We start from the raw sequence: 19,856 nt of genomic DNA on the forward strand, positions 1-19,856 counted from the left end.
GTCCGACGTGACACTGCTGTCGCCATAAGCTGGGCCCCGTCTCCAATATCACAATCTAGGCGCAAGTTGACGACGCGCATAGGGAGCCGGGAACCAGCTTACTGTCGCCATTGCCGCGAGACGTTGTTTGTCACCGGAAGTATTAAATAACGTTAGGTCTCGCGTAGTCCCGTGACCTACTTACACCCCCTATTAGGCATCGCGAATAAAGGTGTAACAACCATATCGGTGTTTCGAATTTTTAAAATAGTTATGTCCTTGTTAGACCTCGGCAGCATGGGCTCGTATTTTGGTTATGCCAGAGACAACATCTGACATGGTATAATTGATCAAATAATTGATCAAATGTCTGTACGGGTGGGAGAAGTGATCAGTTTGCAATTGTTGAGTACAGGGACCACCCCCAGAAGACGAAACGTTCATCACCAAGTCGTATAACTTCACCTCTGATATCGCAACAACGACAAAATCATGGCTAAGTGTTTGCTTAGCAGATGGCGTTGGAGATGTAGGTAATATAGTCAAAGATATAGGTAGTCAAAATAGGTAATTGGATGAAACATGTTTTGTTGGAGTTACGTTATATTTTCTACATGTGCGCAGTTTTTTACATGTATTTTCCCCTTATCAGTACACAGAGGCAGCCAATTATCAATAACACACTTAATTATTTAACATAGTCTGCACAACGTATAGCTCCCCACACAGTCTACAAGAAATTCACAACTGGACTGTGATAACAGCCTAAAATCCCTACTACTCTATTTTACTTTTAGATCATGTATTACTTTCTCATACTTATTCATACTCTAAATACTGGCACCATACAACAATACAGGTTTATACAACATTGCAAATAAATAATATGACATCCTATCAGCACAGATAAATATAGTGTACAAGGCTGATAGATAGGTTTCTACTGGTTTACCTAAACATCTCATTAACAGTTGCATGCATGTTCATAAGCTCATTCATTCCGACAAAGGCCCAAGTAGCAATAAACACTGCTGGAAGCAATTAGGGTATCACCACAGAAGAAAGTATAGGAAGATTAATAAGACTTGAATTTGAAATATCAACATCAAATGCAATGAGTTGAACAATACTCACAAATAAATTCAAAATGTTCTGATACCCTTTCACATACGATAAACACCGAACCCGAACACATCACAACTGACATATTGAATATATTGTAGGAAATGAACAGTCTTGAAACATTCGTCCTTAAATCAGTGACCTGTCAGTTAAATCATTTCAATGATATAAATCTATCATCTCAAGCTGGTTCATATCTAACAGAATGAACACAATGGTAATTTCATTTTTTGTGTATTTTGTAGATATGGTCGCAGGACCTGCAATTAATGTAGTTTGATGAGTTTGTTGTTTTAAGTCAAAATCAGATATATGTCAGCTTTATCACAGCTGCCTGTAAATAATCGAGTCTGAATCACGCAAACCAGTGAAATAATGAGCAACGCTCCTCGCTGTCACCGAGTCCACTTGATCCATTTCGTGTCCATTTCGAGTCGGCCTTTGCTGCTAGCAATATGGGATCTTGGGATCTAGGGCTGGGACGAGTCCAAATGAACTACCTGGGTACCATCCACCCTATATATACCCGACCCTACCCGGGTACCCATTATAGATATTTAGAGATAGGTACTGTCCGATTTGGAAAAGTTTGACCGTAGCCTTGGCAAAATGTATTTAGATACATGTGTAAAACGATCTGGTCATGCATACACTGAAGTTTACTGCATGGAGTTTTATCTTTATTCAAACATATAAAAGTCAGAAAGAAATGGGAACGTTAGTGACTTGTAGCGTAACCATAGAGTTTTAGATAATTTTTGTCATGAAACAATATATCACGTGACTAACCACGGGTCCGGGTAGCCCTGTGGGTACCCGAGTCCTACTCAGGACCCACCCGAACCGAGTACCCGAGTTATCCGTCCTAGACCTATTGGGATCTATTCAAATTCGTCACCACAAATACGACAGCTTTATAGTATACCACTCACAATTACCCCTTAAAGTGAGTGAGTGAGTGTGCTTTTACGCCGCTTTTAGCGACATTCCAACAATATCACGACGGGGGACACCAGAAATGGGCTTTACACATTGTACCCATGTCGGGAATCGAACCCGGGTCTTCGGCGTGACGAGCGAGCGCTTTAACCACTACCCGACTACCCCACCCCGTAAAGAGTAGGCTATGACACTATGTCAGTGATAAATACTGTATATCTACGTAGTAAATTCGGTGTTGCTTTCTGTGTACAATGTGGTTCTTAGAACAAAATTTTTCCCTACTTTTCTCCGTAAAGATATGCGTCCAGGACAACATGACCTAACAGTGCACTGTAGTGACGTGTGGTAATCCTTAAACCACGTGACTCCTGTTATGAAAGCCTCGTGAAGTAGGCCACGTAGGACATGGTTAACAAGTCGGTGTTCTGTGTTAGCAGTGCATGTCATGTCGGTAAAATTAGAAGCAGTTTCATTGATCAACAAGTAAGACAACCGCAGTTGCGTCCCTTCTATTACCGGCTTTGCTAAGGCACAGATACTACACGTTTTGTTCATCCGGTCACTGGCAAAGTGAGCTTACGGCATATTCGTCCGTATGTCTACACCAGAACTAGAAATAAAATAGACGTCTAGGACAAATTGCCTTGTTTTGATCTTGCCAATCGGAGCAGAAATTCCGATACATATGCCTAAAGAAACCGATCAGCAAGAAGGGTAGCACGATTGATGCCCATGGGGATGTCTAAGTCTTGCCCACACTTCGAAACCCAAATTTTACATACATGTTATGGACCCGTGAAGATTCCGGGGTAGAATAGGTCTTCAGCAACCCATACTTAACGTAAAAGGCGACTATGCTTGTCGTAAAAGGCGACTATGCTTGTCGTAAAAGGCAACTAACGGGATCGGGTGGTCAGGCTGGCTGACTTGGTTGATGCATGTCATCGATCCCAATTGCGTGGATCGATGCTCGTGATATTAATCACTGGATTGTCTGGTCCAGACTCGATTATTTACAGACCGCCGTCATAGCTGGAATATTGCTGAGTGCCGCGTTATAAACAAACCAACCAACAACTTCATGCCTACTTGTCTTGGCGCCACCCCGTGTAGGACATGAATTGTGTCCCTTGTTATAAAACTACTAACCATATATATACTCAACAACATAAGTTCCTGTGACACCAATGTTTTAGTGTATTTTTCAAACAAGTAAAGTTTGGTTTTCAATATTGTAGTACATATATGGAATCAAGTCACAAAAACGCAACTGCTACAGAAAAGCATGCAATCCATGCAAAAGTTGACTTTTATGCAAGTCCCGTGCATTTCACTACCCAAGAATGGGTATAAAAACACGTGCGTTAACGGGATTCCATATGCATTGTTATCATCGTGCTGACAACAACCACTCAGAAAAACAACAAAATTACGCAATTATTCAACATTACGAAATGCCACGCCTGTCCGAAAATGAGCGTCTGCAAGCCATTGGTATGCTTTAAGCAGGATCGAGTCAACGTGATGTTGCAAGACAATTTAATGTCCACAGAAACACCATTTGGTGTTTATGGCAACGTTGGCAACTGACGAATGCAGTCAGAGACCATCCTCGGAGTGGCAGGCCACGCGTAACCAATAATCGACAAGACAACTGGATTCGAACAACACACCTACGAAATCGATTCCAGCCAGCAACAGTGACTGCACGAAGCATCCCTGGCCTTCGACGAATATCTTCACAAACCGTACGTCGCCGCCTCAGATGTGCAGGGATTGTCGCCAGAAGACCCACCAGACGTCCCATTTTGGCCGTCAAGCAGCGTCTACGCTGGACGGCTATGTAGTGGGGACAAGTTCTATTCATTGACGAGTCTCGTTTTCACCTCAGCCACAGCGATGGACGGATTCGAGTGTACCGACGTCGAGGTGAACGTTACGTCAATCATTTTGTCATGGAAGAGTGTGAGTGAGGTACTGCTTTACGTCACATCGGCAATATTTCAGCCATATCGTGACGAGTTGTCATGGAAGAAGATCGGTTCGGGGGCGGCAGCGTTATGGTATGGGGTGGGATTACAGCAAGACAGAGGACCCGTTTAATAGTGGTAGAGGGAAATCTCAATGGACAGCGCTACCGCGACGAGGTCATCGGCCATGTTGTTCTACCGTTTTTGCGTCGCCATGACCCAGGTATTACCTTTCAACATGACAACGCTCGGCTTCATATTGCTCGACTTGTTCAGGATTCTCTACAACAAAACAAAGCGAATGTCATCCCATGGCCGGCTCGTTCCCCTGATCTCTCACCAATCGAGCACATGTGGGATGAGATGGATCGGCGCCTTCGACGTCAACCACGTGTTTCACAGACACTCCAGGAACTTCGAAACATGCTCCAGCAGATATGGACAGATATCCCACAGGACTTTGTGCGACGCCTGGTCCATTCCATGAGACGAAGATGTGTTGCTTGCATCGCAACCAGCTGTGGACACAAACGCCATTGATTTGTAAATTGACATTTTGGCATGTTCATGTTTGGCATGTTCATGTCACCTATTCGACCCTTTTCGTTCAGTTCTGTAACTTCGTAGGCATGACTAGGTACATTTGCACATTGTTTCACAGTGTGGACGTAGCTCAGTCGGTTAGCTGTCGGGCTAAACAATCCGAAGGTCGCGAGTTCGCGTCCGACGGATTCTCACAAAAACTGGTTTCTTGTCTTTGAGACATGTGACCTACGGCAGAGACCGTCCTCACGAGAAGTTGTGGTACTGTATTCTAAAGGTGCTCCCAATAACAAACATGTTCCTCAATGACGAGGACATGTGCTTTCAGGAACGTAACAAGATGAGGGTTACTTCCCCTGAATCTAGTTAATGCGGTCACGTGACCCCCGAAAATAGGTGACAACCAGAGTTAATATTTATAATGTTTAAATATCAAAACAACTATTCTATTCCTGAACCCAAACTATTAGATTACTATACCCATACCTAAAATGGGAATCAGACACCTTTAACAGTAAAAAAGCCCGTGAAACACAATCTGTCGATGACGGAACCACGAGGTTTCTGCACGGGTCGATAAGTCAGGTCACCAATTATTTCAAACGGCATACAGCCCAAAGTAAGCGGGCAATTCTGATTGGTCAGTTGACCTTTCGGTGGAAGCGCACCCCACACTCCAACTGAGTGGTGACTCAGCATAACTCCCCACTGTGATAGGTGTCCCAACCATGCTTGGAGTTGAACTCGCAACCGAATGACCGTTATGTTTACAAACAAGTGACGACTGTCGTGACGCCGAATACAGTTACCGCTGATAAATTACTTTCTCTCTTTGTAAATTTGAATTTCTATTTCATTAAAACTATCATGTTATTGATATAGTAAGTATGTAAGGGAGAAGTTGGTTGATATCCCGTTAGTCTGCATTCTCGAACCAATCTGATTATACAAACAACTAAATAAAATCATCTGGACAACATGGTCAGTCGTAAACCTTTTTAAAATGAAATTCCCAAAGACATAAACAAAAGTATAAACGGTACTACATTTGGGGTTAGAGGACAAATTTCAAGATTCTTGTAATGGCCACGCCCACACTGGTGGCAGCGATATTACCGCGAGTGTTACGAAGGTGTCACGCGCTGGGAAGGATCGATCTTGATGGAAATTATCATTACATCACTTTCTTACATAGACACCATATTTCAGGAATATTGTTCGACACAATGGGAGAATGACTATTGGAAAGTTGAATAAAAGTGGCAAAACCCTTCCCAAATTCATAAGAAAACTCTGTCAAAACCAGAGTCGATTGTGTGGGGTAAATAATTGATATTTATTACTTGCCCGTGAACAGATCACCCGTTTAATAAACATACAGCTGTATTACACATTGTGTAATACCAAAACGCGTGCTTATGTACTCTCGGAACACGTTTCACGAACAAATATTGAAAGCTCTCAACATCCCTTGGCTTACTCCACGACATTGCGTGTGGAGATGATAGATCACTGAGAGGAGCTTATGCACACTGGATGAACCCTAAGCTAGGCCCCGTCTCCAATATCACAATATGTAGGAGCCGGTACAGGCCAATGAGACGATGGCTGTGAGCGCCTTCGAAATATTAAACATACACTATGTTATGTAATTTTTCATTGGTCGAAATTTTTAGACGAAGCGCTACCCTTCTACAAAAGCCTCCACCGAGACACGTCACAAACTACTTTAGTCATTTTGTTAGATGTGCCACCATCGGGTGCAGGAAAGACCTTCAAACTTTGAATTGTAATTAATTGTAGGAAATTAAATTTCCAAAATTATTTTCTTCATATATTTTACGTACATGATATCGATATGTAAGAGAAATGATAGTAAACATAGTCTAGCGTATTATTTGCATGAACATTTCGCAGGTTTTCGAATACACCACCAAATTGTGCTATGCGAGAAAAATATTTATTATACACTTGTCAGAAAACTTTGAGCGAATAAAATATTCTCAGGTATTTGAACGAGATACGCATGTAGGAAGTTTATATATGTCGACATATGTAGAGCCACCCATACAGTATAAATGTCGCATTGAAAATATTCCTAACTTTGTCTTTCCATTCCATGACGTCGAAAAAGTTTATTTTAAGAGGGTTGGTGTTCCATTTAAGGAATAAAGAATAACTCGTAATAAATATGATGTGACTCTTCTGACAAATATAAATGTGTTGTACGACTCGTATGTGGTTGCAATATATTTATTGGATGATTACGTTTAAAATGATAAAACCTCTGTTGAAAATATTGAAATTGGAATAGAATTGCAATTAACCATGGCCGATGTTGATATTTTCTAGCTATATATTTTTAAACAACATTCAAATGCAATACAATTATTAATACCAACGAAATAAGTCAATGTCCGTTACTCAACAAATGGGCAGAATCATAATGGATGGCTTCTATTCATTCACCCAGTCATCACTTCTAACTTTGTACAACGTTGTAGCTGAGTGACAGCAGTATGAAGGTGACATTCCGTTTCAAAGTGTTACAAATAATACTATAGTAGTAATGTAGTCTAAGATTGCACCTGGTTGAGTCCAGGTGTCGATTTTCTTTTAAACATGGATGGTATTTAGTAACTATTTACATAAATCAAACCTGTGTTAAGTGATTATGTTGATAATTTTCAAGATCGTTGGAGAGATGGTATGGGGTCTTATGGTATGCGTTCTTAGAAAACTGCTTTTCATCATACTGAACATGACAGACATGGGCATCATCCTCAAAAGGAGTTATCTCTGTGGCATCGAGCCTTTTATTAATGCATTACAACTATCCCCAAACAATCAGAGAGAAGAGGTTCCCTTACCTCGTTTCGGGCATTGTTGTCTTGCATATCTCAATATGTAGCATAATAAAAACATTTCTGCACATTGTACAGTTCATTATTAACTGCATTGTCAAAAATATGATACTCAACGTAAGGTAATGATGTAACACTGTCCAGATTAAAGAAATATCGTATACGACACTATATATATATAAACTTATCAATTTCTTTGTCCAAACAAACAGGAGATTATCAAAGGTAGATACACGTTGTGGCCTAGATCTACGTATAATATGATATCGAACATTGACAAATATCCAAAGTAGGCGGAAGAATGCATGAAAGATATGCAAAATCTACAAAATAATTATAACTGTAAACAGCAGGATACAATGATCGTGTGTGCTTTCATTCAACATTGTTCAAGGACCTTCACCTCCAAGAAATTACCTAATATGTTCAACAATGTTGGCGTATGACATCACTACCGGTGATCGCCTTTTACAAAATCGCGTGTTCGCTGTCAACAGTACGCGGGATTTTAAGATGGGACTTTCGTTGATTCAGGAATCGTGCATACATAAATGTGACATGTAAGTAATCAGAAACATTCTGACAATCAGAGTACTGTTATTTGTTGTGATATTTTTTATTGAAACCAACGGAAATAGTCAGAAATTCCGATAAATACCGTTGTCGTTGTGCGTGATTTTGTGTCAGTCATGGCGTCACACAGGACGGAAAATTTGACAATTTCTGTTGAAAATATCAACCATTGCAATGTATCTATTTTTAGTTCCCAAATTCTTCATACGATTCTCTTCCCATGCATTTTCTGAAATTGTTGTGCCAATGTATTCAATGAATAAACGAATGGATAGTTCAAAATAGGAGAAAATGCTACACTGTGTAAAATCTGAATTTTGCTTTGTTTACATTTCAAACAAGTGTAGTTTTTCGAGCACAGCGTTCGTTTTCACACCTAATTTATTTTGATTGATTTCATCTAAACACTTTGCATTGGTGACAAGTACCTCGTGTCATTTGATTCTACTCTGTATGATGAATTAATGGATTTAGGTATCGCAGCTGAGTATGAAATTAACGTGATGTTACAGGCATTGCAAAACCGGTATACGTGAAACGTGATTTTGTAAACACTATCCAATATGGCGGAATGTAAACTTCGGCGTTCGTGTTTGCGTATTTTCCCAAGACATTCTAAACGATTCTAAGGCTATCGGCGACGTTTTGGAATGATCATTGGGGATTTGATCAAAGACAGATACGGGTGATGCTATGATATTTTTGAAATTCATTTCGCCGAGTTAATAGCCGAACTTATTATTTCAAAACATGCTGTAAATAACGCCGTGAGTGGTAATTTAGTAATGTGTAAAAAAAATGTCGACATTTACTATGAACCTAATTTTCAGTAATTTTGCTTTGCCAAAAATGCCAGTGAATGACATGACCAAACAGGGAATGTCCCACCATATTCAAAACTGTGAGGTGTCTCTGTGACTGCTGCAGTTTGAAAATATTCGACTTCAAAGTGAGGGTTGAAGAGGAGGGACAAATATGTCCCTCTATCATCCAAGGGGAAAGCCTGTGGCAGTTTCTCTACTTCATAACATTTTTAGGAATTTTTGTAAACCTTCATTCTGGACAAGGTGTAAATGGACCTCGTTGCCCGAAAATCTGTAAATCTTCGGCCTACCTTTAGACATACAGTATCTTGTGAGGGTACCGTATTCTAAAGGTGCTCCAAAATATAGAAGTGAATTCTTGTAAATAAATATGTCAACAATGCAGCTTTTTTAACCATTTAGAGGGCATGATCTAATTGTTTTAGGTTTATGTGAATATACGAACGCAAACAAAATCATCGAATTTCATAAATACAATTTTTTTTTTCTGTCTTCACTTAGAATTCAACCCATGAACCACTTTTATCCGCCTTAGCGCTCCAAAAGATTAGCGAGACTGTTGTCAGTTGATTTTGTTTGTCTATTTTCCACTGTATAAAATTGCCCGGTTTACCAAAGCAAACGCAAGATGTCACGCTTTTCATAGGTGTGTCTCTCCCCTGTATCGGCATTAGCGTAGCCATTTTTGAAAATCACCGGATGTGACGTCAAATAAACACGCTGAGTGTTTTTTTATTTTGGCCTGTACCGGCTCCTAACTTGGCGCAAGTTGACGACGCGCATAGGGAGCCGAGAACCAGCTTAGATGAACCCATGCCTTGTTGCTAGGTTGACGTCACATGGCATTGTTTCGCCGAAGGATCTTGCAACAAAATTCCACAAATTACGTCATCGGGTATTGTGACGTGATTGTAAACTTTGAGGTGCAAGGCCCCGTTCCACAAGGCGATCGTACGGTAGCGCGACGACAGTCGTTGGTCTAAGTTAAAGTATATGAGTTGCGATAACCTTAACGCTACGATAGTTTTATGGAACAGACGCCTGAATTCTAAAGGTGGACCGTTGGATGGTATTAAATTCATACGTTTCAACTTTTGACGTATTTGAAGTATTACTGTGTTATCTCAGTTGGATTATGCCGTGGATCGTGTAGGTGTCAGCCACTCAACAGTATAATTCTAAAAACGTTATAAATGGCCAGTAATAAATAAAATACTAAACTCGCTCCCGCGTAAAACCAATTTTATGAAACTCGTGAATAGTTATGGTATCTGACTCGCTTTCAGATACTGATTCAAAAGCGAACTCACCGTGCTTATTCCTCCCTCGTTCCTTATTATTATCCACATAATCCTTACAGTGTTCCCTACCACACTTTTCTGTCACAAAAATCACCATATCATTTATGCGTACTTGCGAGTTCGACGTCTGACGTCTGACGCCTGAAGCCGTTTTCAGTTCGCGGCATATCGGCTCATTCCTCACCACTCTGTATCTTGTGGATTACGGAATGGGACGAGTGTGCCAAATGGCATCGGGATCATTCGTAAGTGTCCGTAGACACCATGCCTACCCGTAACCTTAGTAAGTGTCCGTCACCTTTTCGACCAGTTCCATGACGTCATAGGCACTAATTTGCACTAAGCTTAAACAGCGTGGACGTAGCTCAGTCGGTTAGCTGTCAGGTTAACAATCCGAAGGTCGCGGGTTCGCGTCCGACGGATTCTCACAACTGGTTGCTTGTCTTGAGACGTGTGACCTACGGCAGAGATCGTCCTCACGAGAAGTTGTGGTACTGTATTCTAAAGGTGCTCCCATTTTTACGAAACGAGTGGACTTTCTATTGTATCTGGCCGAGCGAAAGCGAGTTTACCCACGTAAAGTGTATCTATGTATTTAAGTGTAAATACATAACAACTTTCGTTCGTGAACACACCAACACTGAACCCGGTTGCAAATCTGGTTGCGCATGAATATTGATATATGCCCAAATATGGACATTGCTGACATTTCAAGTCTGCTTACGAACTCCGGCGCAGTGGTGACTCAGCATAACACCACTGCCACAGGCTAATTTGCATATCACGTGACCGGACTTTTCCCTTGTTTGTAAACAAACGCGCTTTTTTAGAAATCAATGTAGAACGGACTAATGCAAGTATTTGGGGTCGCTTAACATATTGTTTTGCATAATTATGTAGATATTCTACTACAACTGCGACAGTGAGTTGCATGACAATATATATTTTATGCATCAAAGTGACCGTGTCGCCAGCTCTCAGTTGGGCTTCGATGACAGCACGTGGAGCCTTACAATCAATGTAAACAAAGAATAACTACGCAAAAACAAATAGATTTTCACGTATTAGGATACTTTCTTAATGAACCGTAACCATTCTTTGACGTTTGTTTATGAAAATGTGTTAACTTGTCATACATGAAACGGATGAAAAGCATATTCAGTATCTTGAATGGACTGTGAAAGATGTGACTAATCGTCACATGGCGCTGGCTGGCTGCCGGCCGCATGGAACTCTGGGTAGGAGAGTGGTCTGCTAATAATGTCTGTGACAGCTTCGAACGAAGGCCAAGGTCACCATCGGGATAAGAAAAGACAACCGTGATCTAGACTTCAACGCACTGCGTTTTACGCTAGAGATCAATAAGCAATGTTATTTTAACATTTATGATGTTTGGGCCACAAAAACAGAAGTCAGGCACACTTCCACGGAGTTTTCGAATGTGTTGTATCAGAACTGATCACTATGAGTGATCTGGCCTGGTCGTGCAGTCCTGTATGCTCATTCATGAACAAACACCTTCGGAAGCAATGTCATAAAAAGTACACTTGGAATGGGACACTGATGGCACAACCGGAGAATCCATAGTAGGTCTTAGATATCTGTCCAGATAGTTTATACCGACTTCATTTCACCACGATTTACCTTTTACCTTCACCCTTTGGCTGCCACCTAAAAATAGCCTGAGAACTACGCCTAACGCTGTGCCGAGTTTATTGGCGAGTGACGTTGTGAAAACTGCACACCTTCGTGAAGTTCTTCCAAAAACGACGTAACGTAACAATTTAAAGTCACGAAAGTGTTTGGTGCATCATTCTCATAGGGACCCTCTATCTATCGGTAGTCGTACTTTGCATAAGGATATAGATCTAGCTCGATTATATAAGGTCAGTAGTAGCTCTAGCATAGTCTTTGCATAACTAATATAGAATGCAAAGCTAATTTGATGCGTGTGATGAGCTTGTTTGGTTTAATAAAGTGTGTGTACGAAATGAACACACAACTGCAGTATGCACAAAATCCGAACGAACCAGATTCCACATGGTGAATCAAACACTGACACCAATGACGTTAATCACAATTTTAGTGCAGAATATCCCGTTAATACAGGATCATACATGTATTTTAGCACATGCAGTGATTTAGTTTTCCCTGGAATGAACAAAATAAATATACCGTATTCGACGTAATAAGCGCCCAGGGTGCTCTGAAAATTAGAAAGAGGGGGCTCTTATTAGAATATAATTTTGGTGAAAGAGTTGAAAGATCGTAAATTATGTGGTTTAGGCTGACAGCCTGAAATGATATAAAAAAAGAAAAGTATTAGACACACCAGATATATTTTTCCAGAATTTAATTTCCCGTAATTAAGGGTGCATATAACACACGAAGGGTGCTAATTGGGATTGTTCACTAGCCAATATATTAGCAAATATCACCGTGTGCGCTTATTAGAGCGGGGCGCTTATTACGTCGAATATGGTATCTAAAACTGACATTTGCCAACGTTTTCCAACGATTTCTAGTACTGATAATATTCAGCTTGATCACATATTATCTAACTTTTGATAAGTGTAATTTAGTAAATTTGAAAAGATCTATTTCAACCCCAGACGGATAACTGCCTAGAAGAGATTCTCCCTCAGTAATCTCACCTGCTCACTGATGTGAGCTGCTGGAATGTTGCTTATTATTTGCATGCCATGATTTAGTACCTCTGTTCTCGTATTTGCTTTTTACACTGCTATACTTGAAGAAAAGTAAATTTTATGCACCTCAGACCGGTTAGCAAATGTGTTGATCAACAGTGTATGAGTGATGTGGAATTTGACGTTGGTTTTAACTGTATTTCATTTTTATCACACTTCAACTTAATGTGTAAGAAAAGCCAAACATGACGCAGGTCGAAAACATATCCTGTATGATAATGTCTGGGGTGACAGTTGCAGTCTTGCTTTCTTTGTTTTGAGCAGGAGCATTTCTAATATAGCGTTAGCGATCAGGTTCTGTTAAATGACAGTGGGTAGGACTGCCAGCGATTGAAATAATTTCATTTTCATTTTCCTCACAGTAAAGATCTCTACTATTTAAGCATCATTCAAATATACTTGTCGTAAAACTACTGTGGAAGCATCAGTGGGTACATTGAAACCATAACCTTGAGTATGATGTGTACCAGTATTCACAAAATATGAAAACTATTAAAATACTGACAGAGTTTAATAATAATTTTGATAAGGCACGTTTCATTTAGGCACCATCATCAGCACTCAACTTTGGGCATTGGAGCCAAAAAGGTTAAGGTACTATGTCTAAAATTAGTCAGTTCAACCCATATGGATCAGATGATGTTCTATACATGCAATAATACACACAAAAATCTTTGATAATCTACAGAATAGAAAGTAAAAAAGATAAATGTTAACCAATTATTCTTGTGATGTACATGATGTAGATTAGTATATTTGTTTTAGTGATATTGTTTTTGTTTAGGTTGCCTTCATTTACTGAAGCATGTCTTGCCAAAGTGGTGGTATGGATATCAACCAGCAACGTCAACTTGAACATTTTGGTATGTGCTGATTTATTCTTCTCATGCTTCTATCATAATAGCTTATTCACAATGTCGTAGTTATATGACATATCACAAGACTTTTGCAAGAAAAGGCAAATAAATCGCTCTTTCATGTGTTTTCTTGAATTCTTACAGGTTTTTCTTCAAAGCTGAATGTTTACGTTGTGAATGAGAATGAGGAAGAAGATGAGACAGAAGTTAAGGACTACGGGCCTATCCTAGAATGCTTCAGAGATGTTAAGGAGCTGGATCAGTTATTGCCCCAAAACATCAAAGTTGTTTCTGTGACCCAAGAGCATATAGCATGGAGGGTGTCTTCACAAGAAGCCTTAACCAAATGGTTTGAGACAAAAAGGAAACTATCGAACCGACTCACAGAATTTGCAGTGAACAGAGGACTTGTGAAAAGGCTCAATCTTCAAACTGGATATCGTCTTGACTTTGACATAGTTTCTACTGATGCAAGGGAATTAAAAATAAGGGCAAAGAAACATTTCCAAGATGTTAGGTATGCTGCTGATCATGTATTATTGCTCGGGCCTTAACATTTTAGCATAGACATACTTGTAAGTGATGTATTGAGCTACTCTATTTTATGAGATGTGTATGGAATCCATGTTTTGATTCAGATTAGGACAGTTTGTCTCATTCATGGAAGATTGAAAGTCAATTGCTGTATGTCTCAGTGCAGATTTCTTTTATTATGTCACTAAAGCCCCTATGTCGATGAAACACATTTTATAAGCAGTAAAAATAATAGAAGTCCTGCAACGTTATATAATATTCAGTTGCTATCTGTGTTGATTTGATTGGACATCTCATACTCTTCTAACGGGTAAACTTCTGTTTGACTGCTTAGCCTGTGTAACCATAACTATCCCCTAGAAACACTGCAATACCTTTGTATATAGTGGCCTAGTGACGTCACTGTGGACTTGATGTAAAATCTAAATGACGTCACTATCTAAATAAGGCCATATGACTATGAACATCTTAGGGATAACCTGCCAGAGATCTACATCATGCATCATGTATTTAAACATTTGAAAAGAACAGGAATACAATAAAAGGGTTAAGAGGTTTTAAAACATTCATGATTGCTGAGTGTGGCGTTAAACACCAAACAAACAAATAATACATTTATGATTCGTTTCTACAGTTATAGACTGGTGATCAAATTGCACATGTTTTTTTCAGAAGGAAACAAATCACAAATGAACATCAACATACTGTTGAAATACCAAATTTTCGTAAGTATGGATTTTCAGGTAAAGTAGAGCAAGTAGTACAAAGACATGGATGATGATAAGTCTACTTAATTTACAAACATGCAATGTATGCTAATTTATATGGAGCTAAAAAACTGAGACCACTTATTCCGGGCCATGAGCTTTCAAATCGAGTGCTATGGACTTTGGTAATGTGATATAACTTCCTTGTAGGCTTTGAGACTGATCTGATGACGTATATTGTTGCCAAAAACGGCACAGACCACGAAGATGAAAGAGCAAACCAACAAGATGTTGATCCCTTCCTTGCAAATGCTGACAAAGTTAATGAGTTCATCAAAACCACAGTCAAGTTCATTAGCGCTTCCCAAGGTTCAATCACATGGGAGGCACATTCAGAAGAAGCTATCCGGTCATTTATTCAAGCAATTGAACAAAAAACATCTACATGGAATATTTTCTAAATTCCTGATACAACAAGGTCTCCTGGATAAACTGAAACTTCCAGATTGGAAAACTATTGATACAGAAATGTGTGTGGACACCCGACAACTGTTGACTAAGACAAGAGCACATTTTAGACTGTAAGTTCAAATTTTCAACAGTTGGTTGACACTGTTTAATAAATTTCTGTTATTTTTTCACAGTCCAATACCGGAATATGTAATAAATATAATGAAGATCAGTTTGCTACACTGTTACTGAAAACTACAAATCAGACCAAAGCCTATTAAATGTCTTAATTGTTTTATGGAAACTCTTAAACAGCTGGTAAATCTCAGTTTCATCATTTTTTTTCAATGTATCGGACCACATTATTGAATGTCATTTTGTTGGATCATCTGCCGTATGTTGGATTAACATTACCAAGTGAATCCACCAGACAATCAGATCTAAACTATGCATGTCTCTGTTCAATACAGTAATGACATATACATTTTTCCATAATCAATTTTTATCTCAATTGAACTGAAGGTTCAAGTAAGATTCTGTTGTTGTCTGTCATGTGTCCTTCCGACTGCCCTTCTCTCCGTTGGTAACTATTTCCCTATTAAGCACTTATAGCAAATTTATCAGGCATATAGCATAAACTGCTGTGATATTTGACAGTCAGATGCACGTGATATTTTGATTCAAACCAAAACAATATCATCATCATTTTCTTGATTATCATGTTAAATTACCTTTATGAAATAAAAACAAATGATGGAAATATTAAAATAAACAAAACTTCAGACAAACCACAGAGCTTCATAGTTCTATTGTTTTTGTGGCATTGCACGTTTTGTGTCGTCTGTCACTCTGTAAACATTAGACTTCTCCTCTGACCCGACTGAAGTTCGAGAGGGTGTAAAGAAATCTTGATTTGTTCATGGTGTGAAATACTTTAGTTTTCTTCAAAGAATGATAAAAAATTTTGTGTGAAAAATCTTTACAACCACAACCTTTGGATCAGAAACATGTGTGTGATGTGTAGCAGAATGGGATTCAAATTTCTTCATGCCAGTAAGATTAATTTCTTGAAAACAGAAAGCCCAGACATATAACATTTGATGAAGATGTTAAGGTCCATGATGTCTTCATGACCTGTTATGTTTTGGAAACAGAAATCATATTGTGTAAAATGGTGAAGCATAATCTTTTACTCTGTCAGAATGCAAACAGTTAAGAGACATGATATTGTGGTGATACTAACATGGATGTATGATATCATATTTCAGTATCAGACATCAATTTACACATGAATGGTCAAGAATTAATGTGAACCTGTTTAAACCCTACTGCTTATTTTGGTGCCTTGATGCTTCAGTCTATTTATGTTTTATTTTATGATTACAACATGGCTATGCCACAGATCATCTCTTAAAAAAGGACCAAATGGAGAGCCATCGTCCAGTCCTGCACTGTCGAAGCCCTTAACAACTGTAACTGAGACACCAGCAACTCCTGCACATAGTGAGGTACTAGTATACTGAATCCTGCTGCACAGTTTGCAGAGCTGACTAAGACGTTAGTGTTAGCCTCTTTGCCGGTCAGATCAGCCAAGGAAGCTTAAACCTATGTTGAATGAATTGAAAGCAATATCGTTGACTTTAAGAACTCAAATTATCCTGCCTCAAACACAATGGTGAAAGTGATTATGGGCCTTTATTTATCATGGTCAGAGTAAATAAGTTAAAGGGGTTCTATTTAATATAAGGGTAACGCTAATTTTCAGGGCATTATCATTTGCAGAAGCCCGAGGTCTTCCATTAACTGCCCGACGAAGGAAGGCAGTTGAAAAGACCGAGGGCTTCTGCAAATGATAATGCCCTGAAAAAGAGCGTTACCGTTGTTATAGCTAAAATGGATGGAATTTGTTATCAAAAAATAAGAAACAACAAGAAATCTAGCAAATCAAAGAGTAATACGTTACAATGGGACTTATAGTACACATTATCTTGAATTCCGGATAGAAATGGTTTCACTCGTCCATCAGGCCAATTATAAGATTTTTTTAGTTTATTTACACTTCAAACCATACTGAATCTAATATTTAGAGTTTTTTTTTCTTTTAAATAAACAATAGTTATAAGATAGTACTATATCCAAAAGAAATTTAATGGAATAGTTAAGCTCATAGTTATCATTAAAAGAATAACTGTCAGAACGACCCCTCATCCGACCAGTTGGAGCGTCACTTACCAGATGAAGTAAGTGACAGTCAGAATGTGTTTTCTAATCATACAACCTCAATAAGGTTAACACGGGATATTCTTAATAACAGGCTGTACAACTGATTCCGTCTAAATAGTCATCTTTCCATGAAGCAGGATAGTGATACACATGTTTTACCGAGAACCTTTTTTTATGAATAGACCTGGTCTTTGCAATCTTCTATTCCTAAACACTGGACCACTAAAGCTGAAACTTCACATGCCATCAATGATGACAACTAAATTTGTAATGAAATGTGGATCAAAATCTTGTGGTGTCATCCTTAGCAGGTACATATGTGCCAAGTTTTAGCTTCATCAGTGTTGTAGTTTTGGAAGAATTTATTTCAAAATCTTGGGGTGTCATCATTAGGGGGAACATACATGCCATCGTGTAGCAGTTTTTAGCGAATATATTACCAGACAAATAACGCATGTTACACTCACTGCATGATGAAATTCATGTCCTAGAGGAAAACAGTTCATTAAAACCTTCAAGGTGGCACACTTATGGGTTGAAGTATGTAGATTTGATAGCAACTAAAGGGAATAGTCTTTGTCATAGGTGAAGTCTTCTTTACCTTTGATATTCTGTCTTGTTTTTGCCATTTCAGCCTGAATCCACCAAAACAGAGAGTCACAAAATGACCACCCCACCCCAGAGTAATGTAGATGACAGTTCTTCGGTTGATGTCAATGTTTGTGGTGGCGCAACTATTTCTGAAAGGAAGCAAGCACAGGTATATTGACTTAAAGTTCTTTTTTACCATGATGAATAAATAAAATGAAAATCATATATCAATCCCTGGCAGTTTCCTCATAAATGGGTCTATCAAATAAGAAAATTGTTATTTTCATATTAAGAAATCTTGTCATATTTCAGTGTAATTGAGGCAAAACAAGCAATGCTTTCCCACTGGTGCCAAGTCAGTATGATAACGATATTCTCTTTGGTGTAAATTTTCACATTCTGGTATGATGCAAAACAGTTCAATTGCGTTAGAATGGCTCAGGTGCCAGTCAAGAAAGACTGATCTATTTGGTCATAACGTCTCATTCTCTGGTTAAAATGGACCTCTGCTAGTCCAAACAGAATATGAAATATCAAATTTAAACCAAAGATCATATCTTTAGAGGCATATATTCAAAGGTTTCATGAAGTAAATACAAAATAGAACTACATTCGTCAGTCTGGTGCTTACGGGTTACATATCTGAACAATTGTCTTTTATGTAACCATCTCATTAATAAGAGACTAAAAACAGCCAATCAATAGTTTTAATTTGTAATATTTCAAAACCTATTGAACGTGACTTCACCTATCCCTATCCTATGCCGTCACCTAACAACAGGCGTGATAATGGCCTGTCGTCAAGCAATATGACGGCATTATCAAGTTACAGTGGCCCGCTCATTTTTGATAACATGCGGGCAGTTAATGATAATTCTATCCATTTTAGCTATAATTTATGGTATAGTGTCTATTTCAAGCCTTATTTAGGTGTAAATGTTGTAATTAGTAGCATATGTCAAACAAGACATTGTGTCTGTTAAATGAGGGAAAACATTTATTACTAGATTGATAAACAGATCTGTGCTTAGAAATTCCAAATGATATTAGCCTCTGTACCAAGCTCTTTGACAAGAGAGATAGTTTCAGCTTTCCCTTTATGTCAAGCAATATTAGAGCAACTCCAGCAATGGTGTCTACATTTCAACTTTTGAGGTACAATCTTTCTATTAACATTTGTTTGCTCAAGGTTACAATAAAGTGTTATGGTAGAGATGTGGAGGACATTTCTAAATTTCCAGTAACTGTAACATGACAAAACAGACGGTTGGTTAATCTTGTGTTATACATTATATGGTTACAAAAGTGGAATGTCATTACAACATGAGCATTGAATATATTGCAGCATGAAATCAAAGTTATTCCCTATAAACTGTGACAAAATACTTGGGTGGAAAGCGCAAAGTGATGCAGATCTCAGACGTTTGCCACTTTGGTGAAACCTATGATCATGGATGTGCTGCTGACAATCCTAGAAACAGGTTCAGGGCAAACTGGGATTTGAACCCAAGATCAAAGGTTTTTGCTACCCAAGGGATGCAACCCTGCACTCTCCACCCATTCCCCCACAGAAACTGTGACAGAAACAGAAACTTTTCTTGTAATAATTACTAGCATTTAAACAAAATCATGGGAAGTAAATGAGAATCCAGAGTCATCAAAATTGGT

At 38.8% G+C, this 19,856-nt stretch overlaps 1 protein-coding gene across 1 annotated transcript in view; it reads left to right on the forward strand.

The window, feature by feature from the left end:
• Positions 1 to 19,856, forward strand: part of LOC139472839 (uncharacterized) — a 71,770-nt gene that overhangs the window by 11,396 nt on the left and 40,518 nt on the right. Inside the window, 4 exon segments of the mRNA XM_071255311.1 lie at positions 13,611 to 13,689; positions 13,828 to 14,200; positions 16,777 to 16,882; positions 18,232 to 18,357. Of these exon segments, the coding sequence (XP_071111412.1) occupies positions 13,632 to 13,689; positions 13,828 to 14,200; positions 16,777 to 16,882; positions 18,232 to 18,357 (663 nt within the window). The 5' untranslated portion in view covers positions 13,611 to 13,631.

The sequence above is a fragment of the Haliotis cracherodii genome, unplaced genomic scaffold (genome assembly GCF_022045235.1).
Source record: "Haliotis cracherodii isolate W230 unplaced genomic scaffold, xgHalCrac1.p SCAF_1, whole genome shotgun sequence".
NCBI lineage: Eukaryota > Metazoa > Mollusca > Gastropoda > Lepetellida > Haliotidae > Haliotis > Haliotis cracherodii.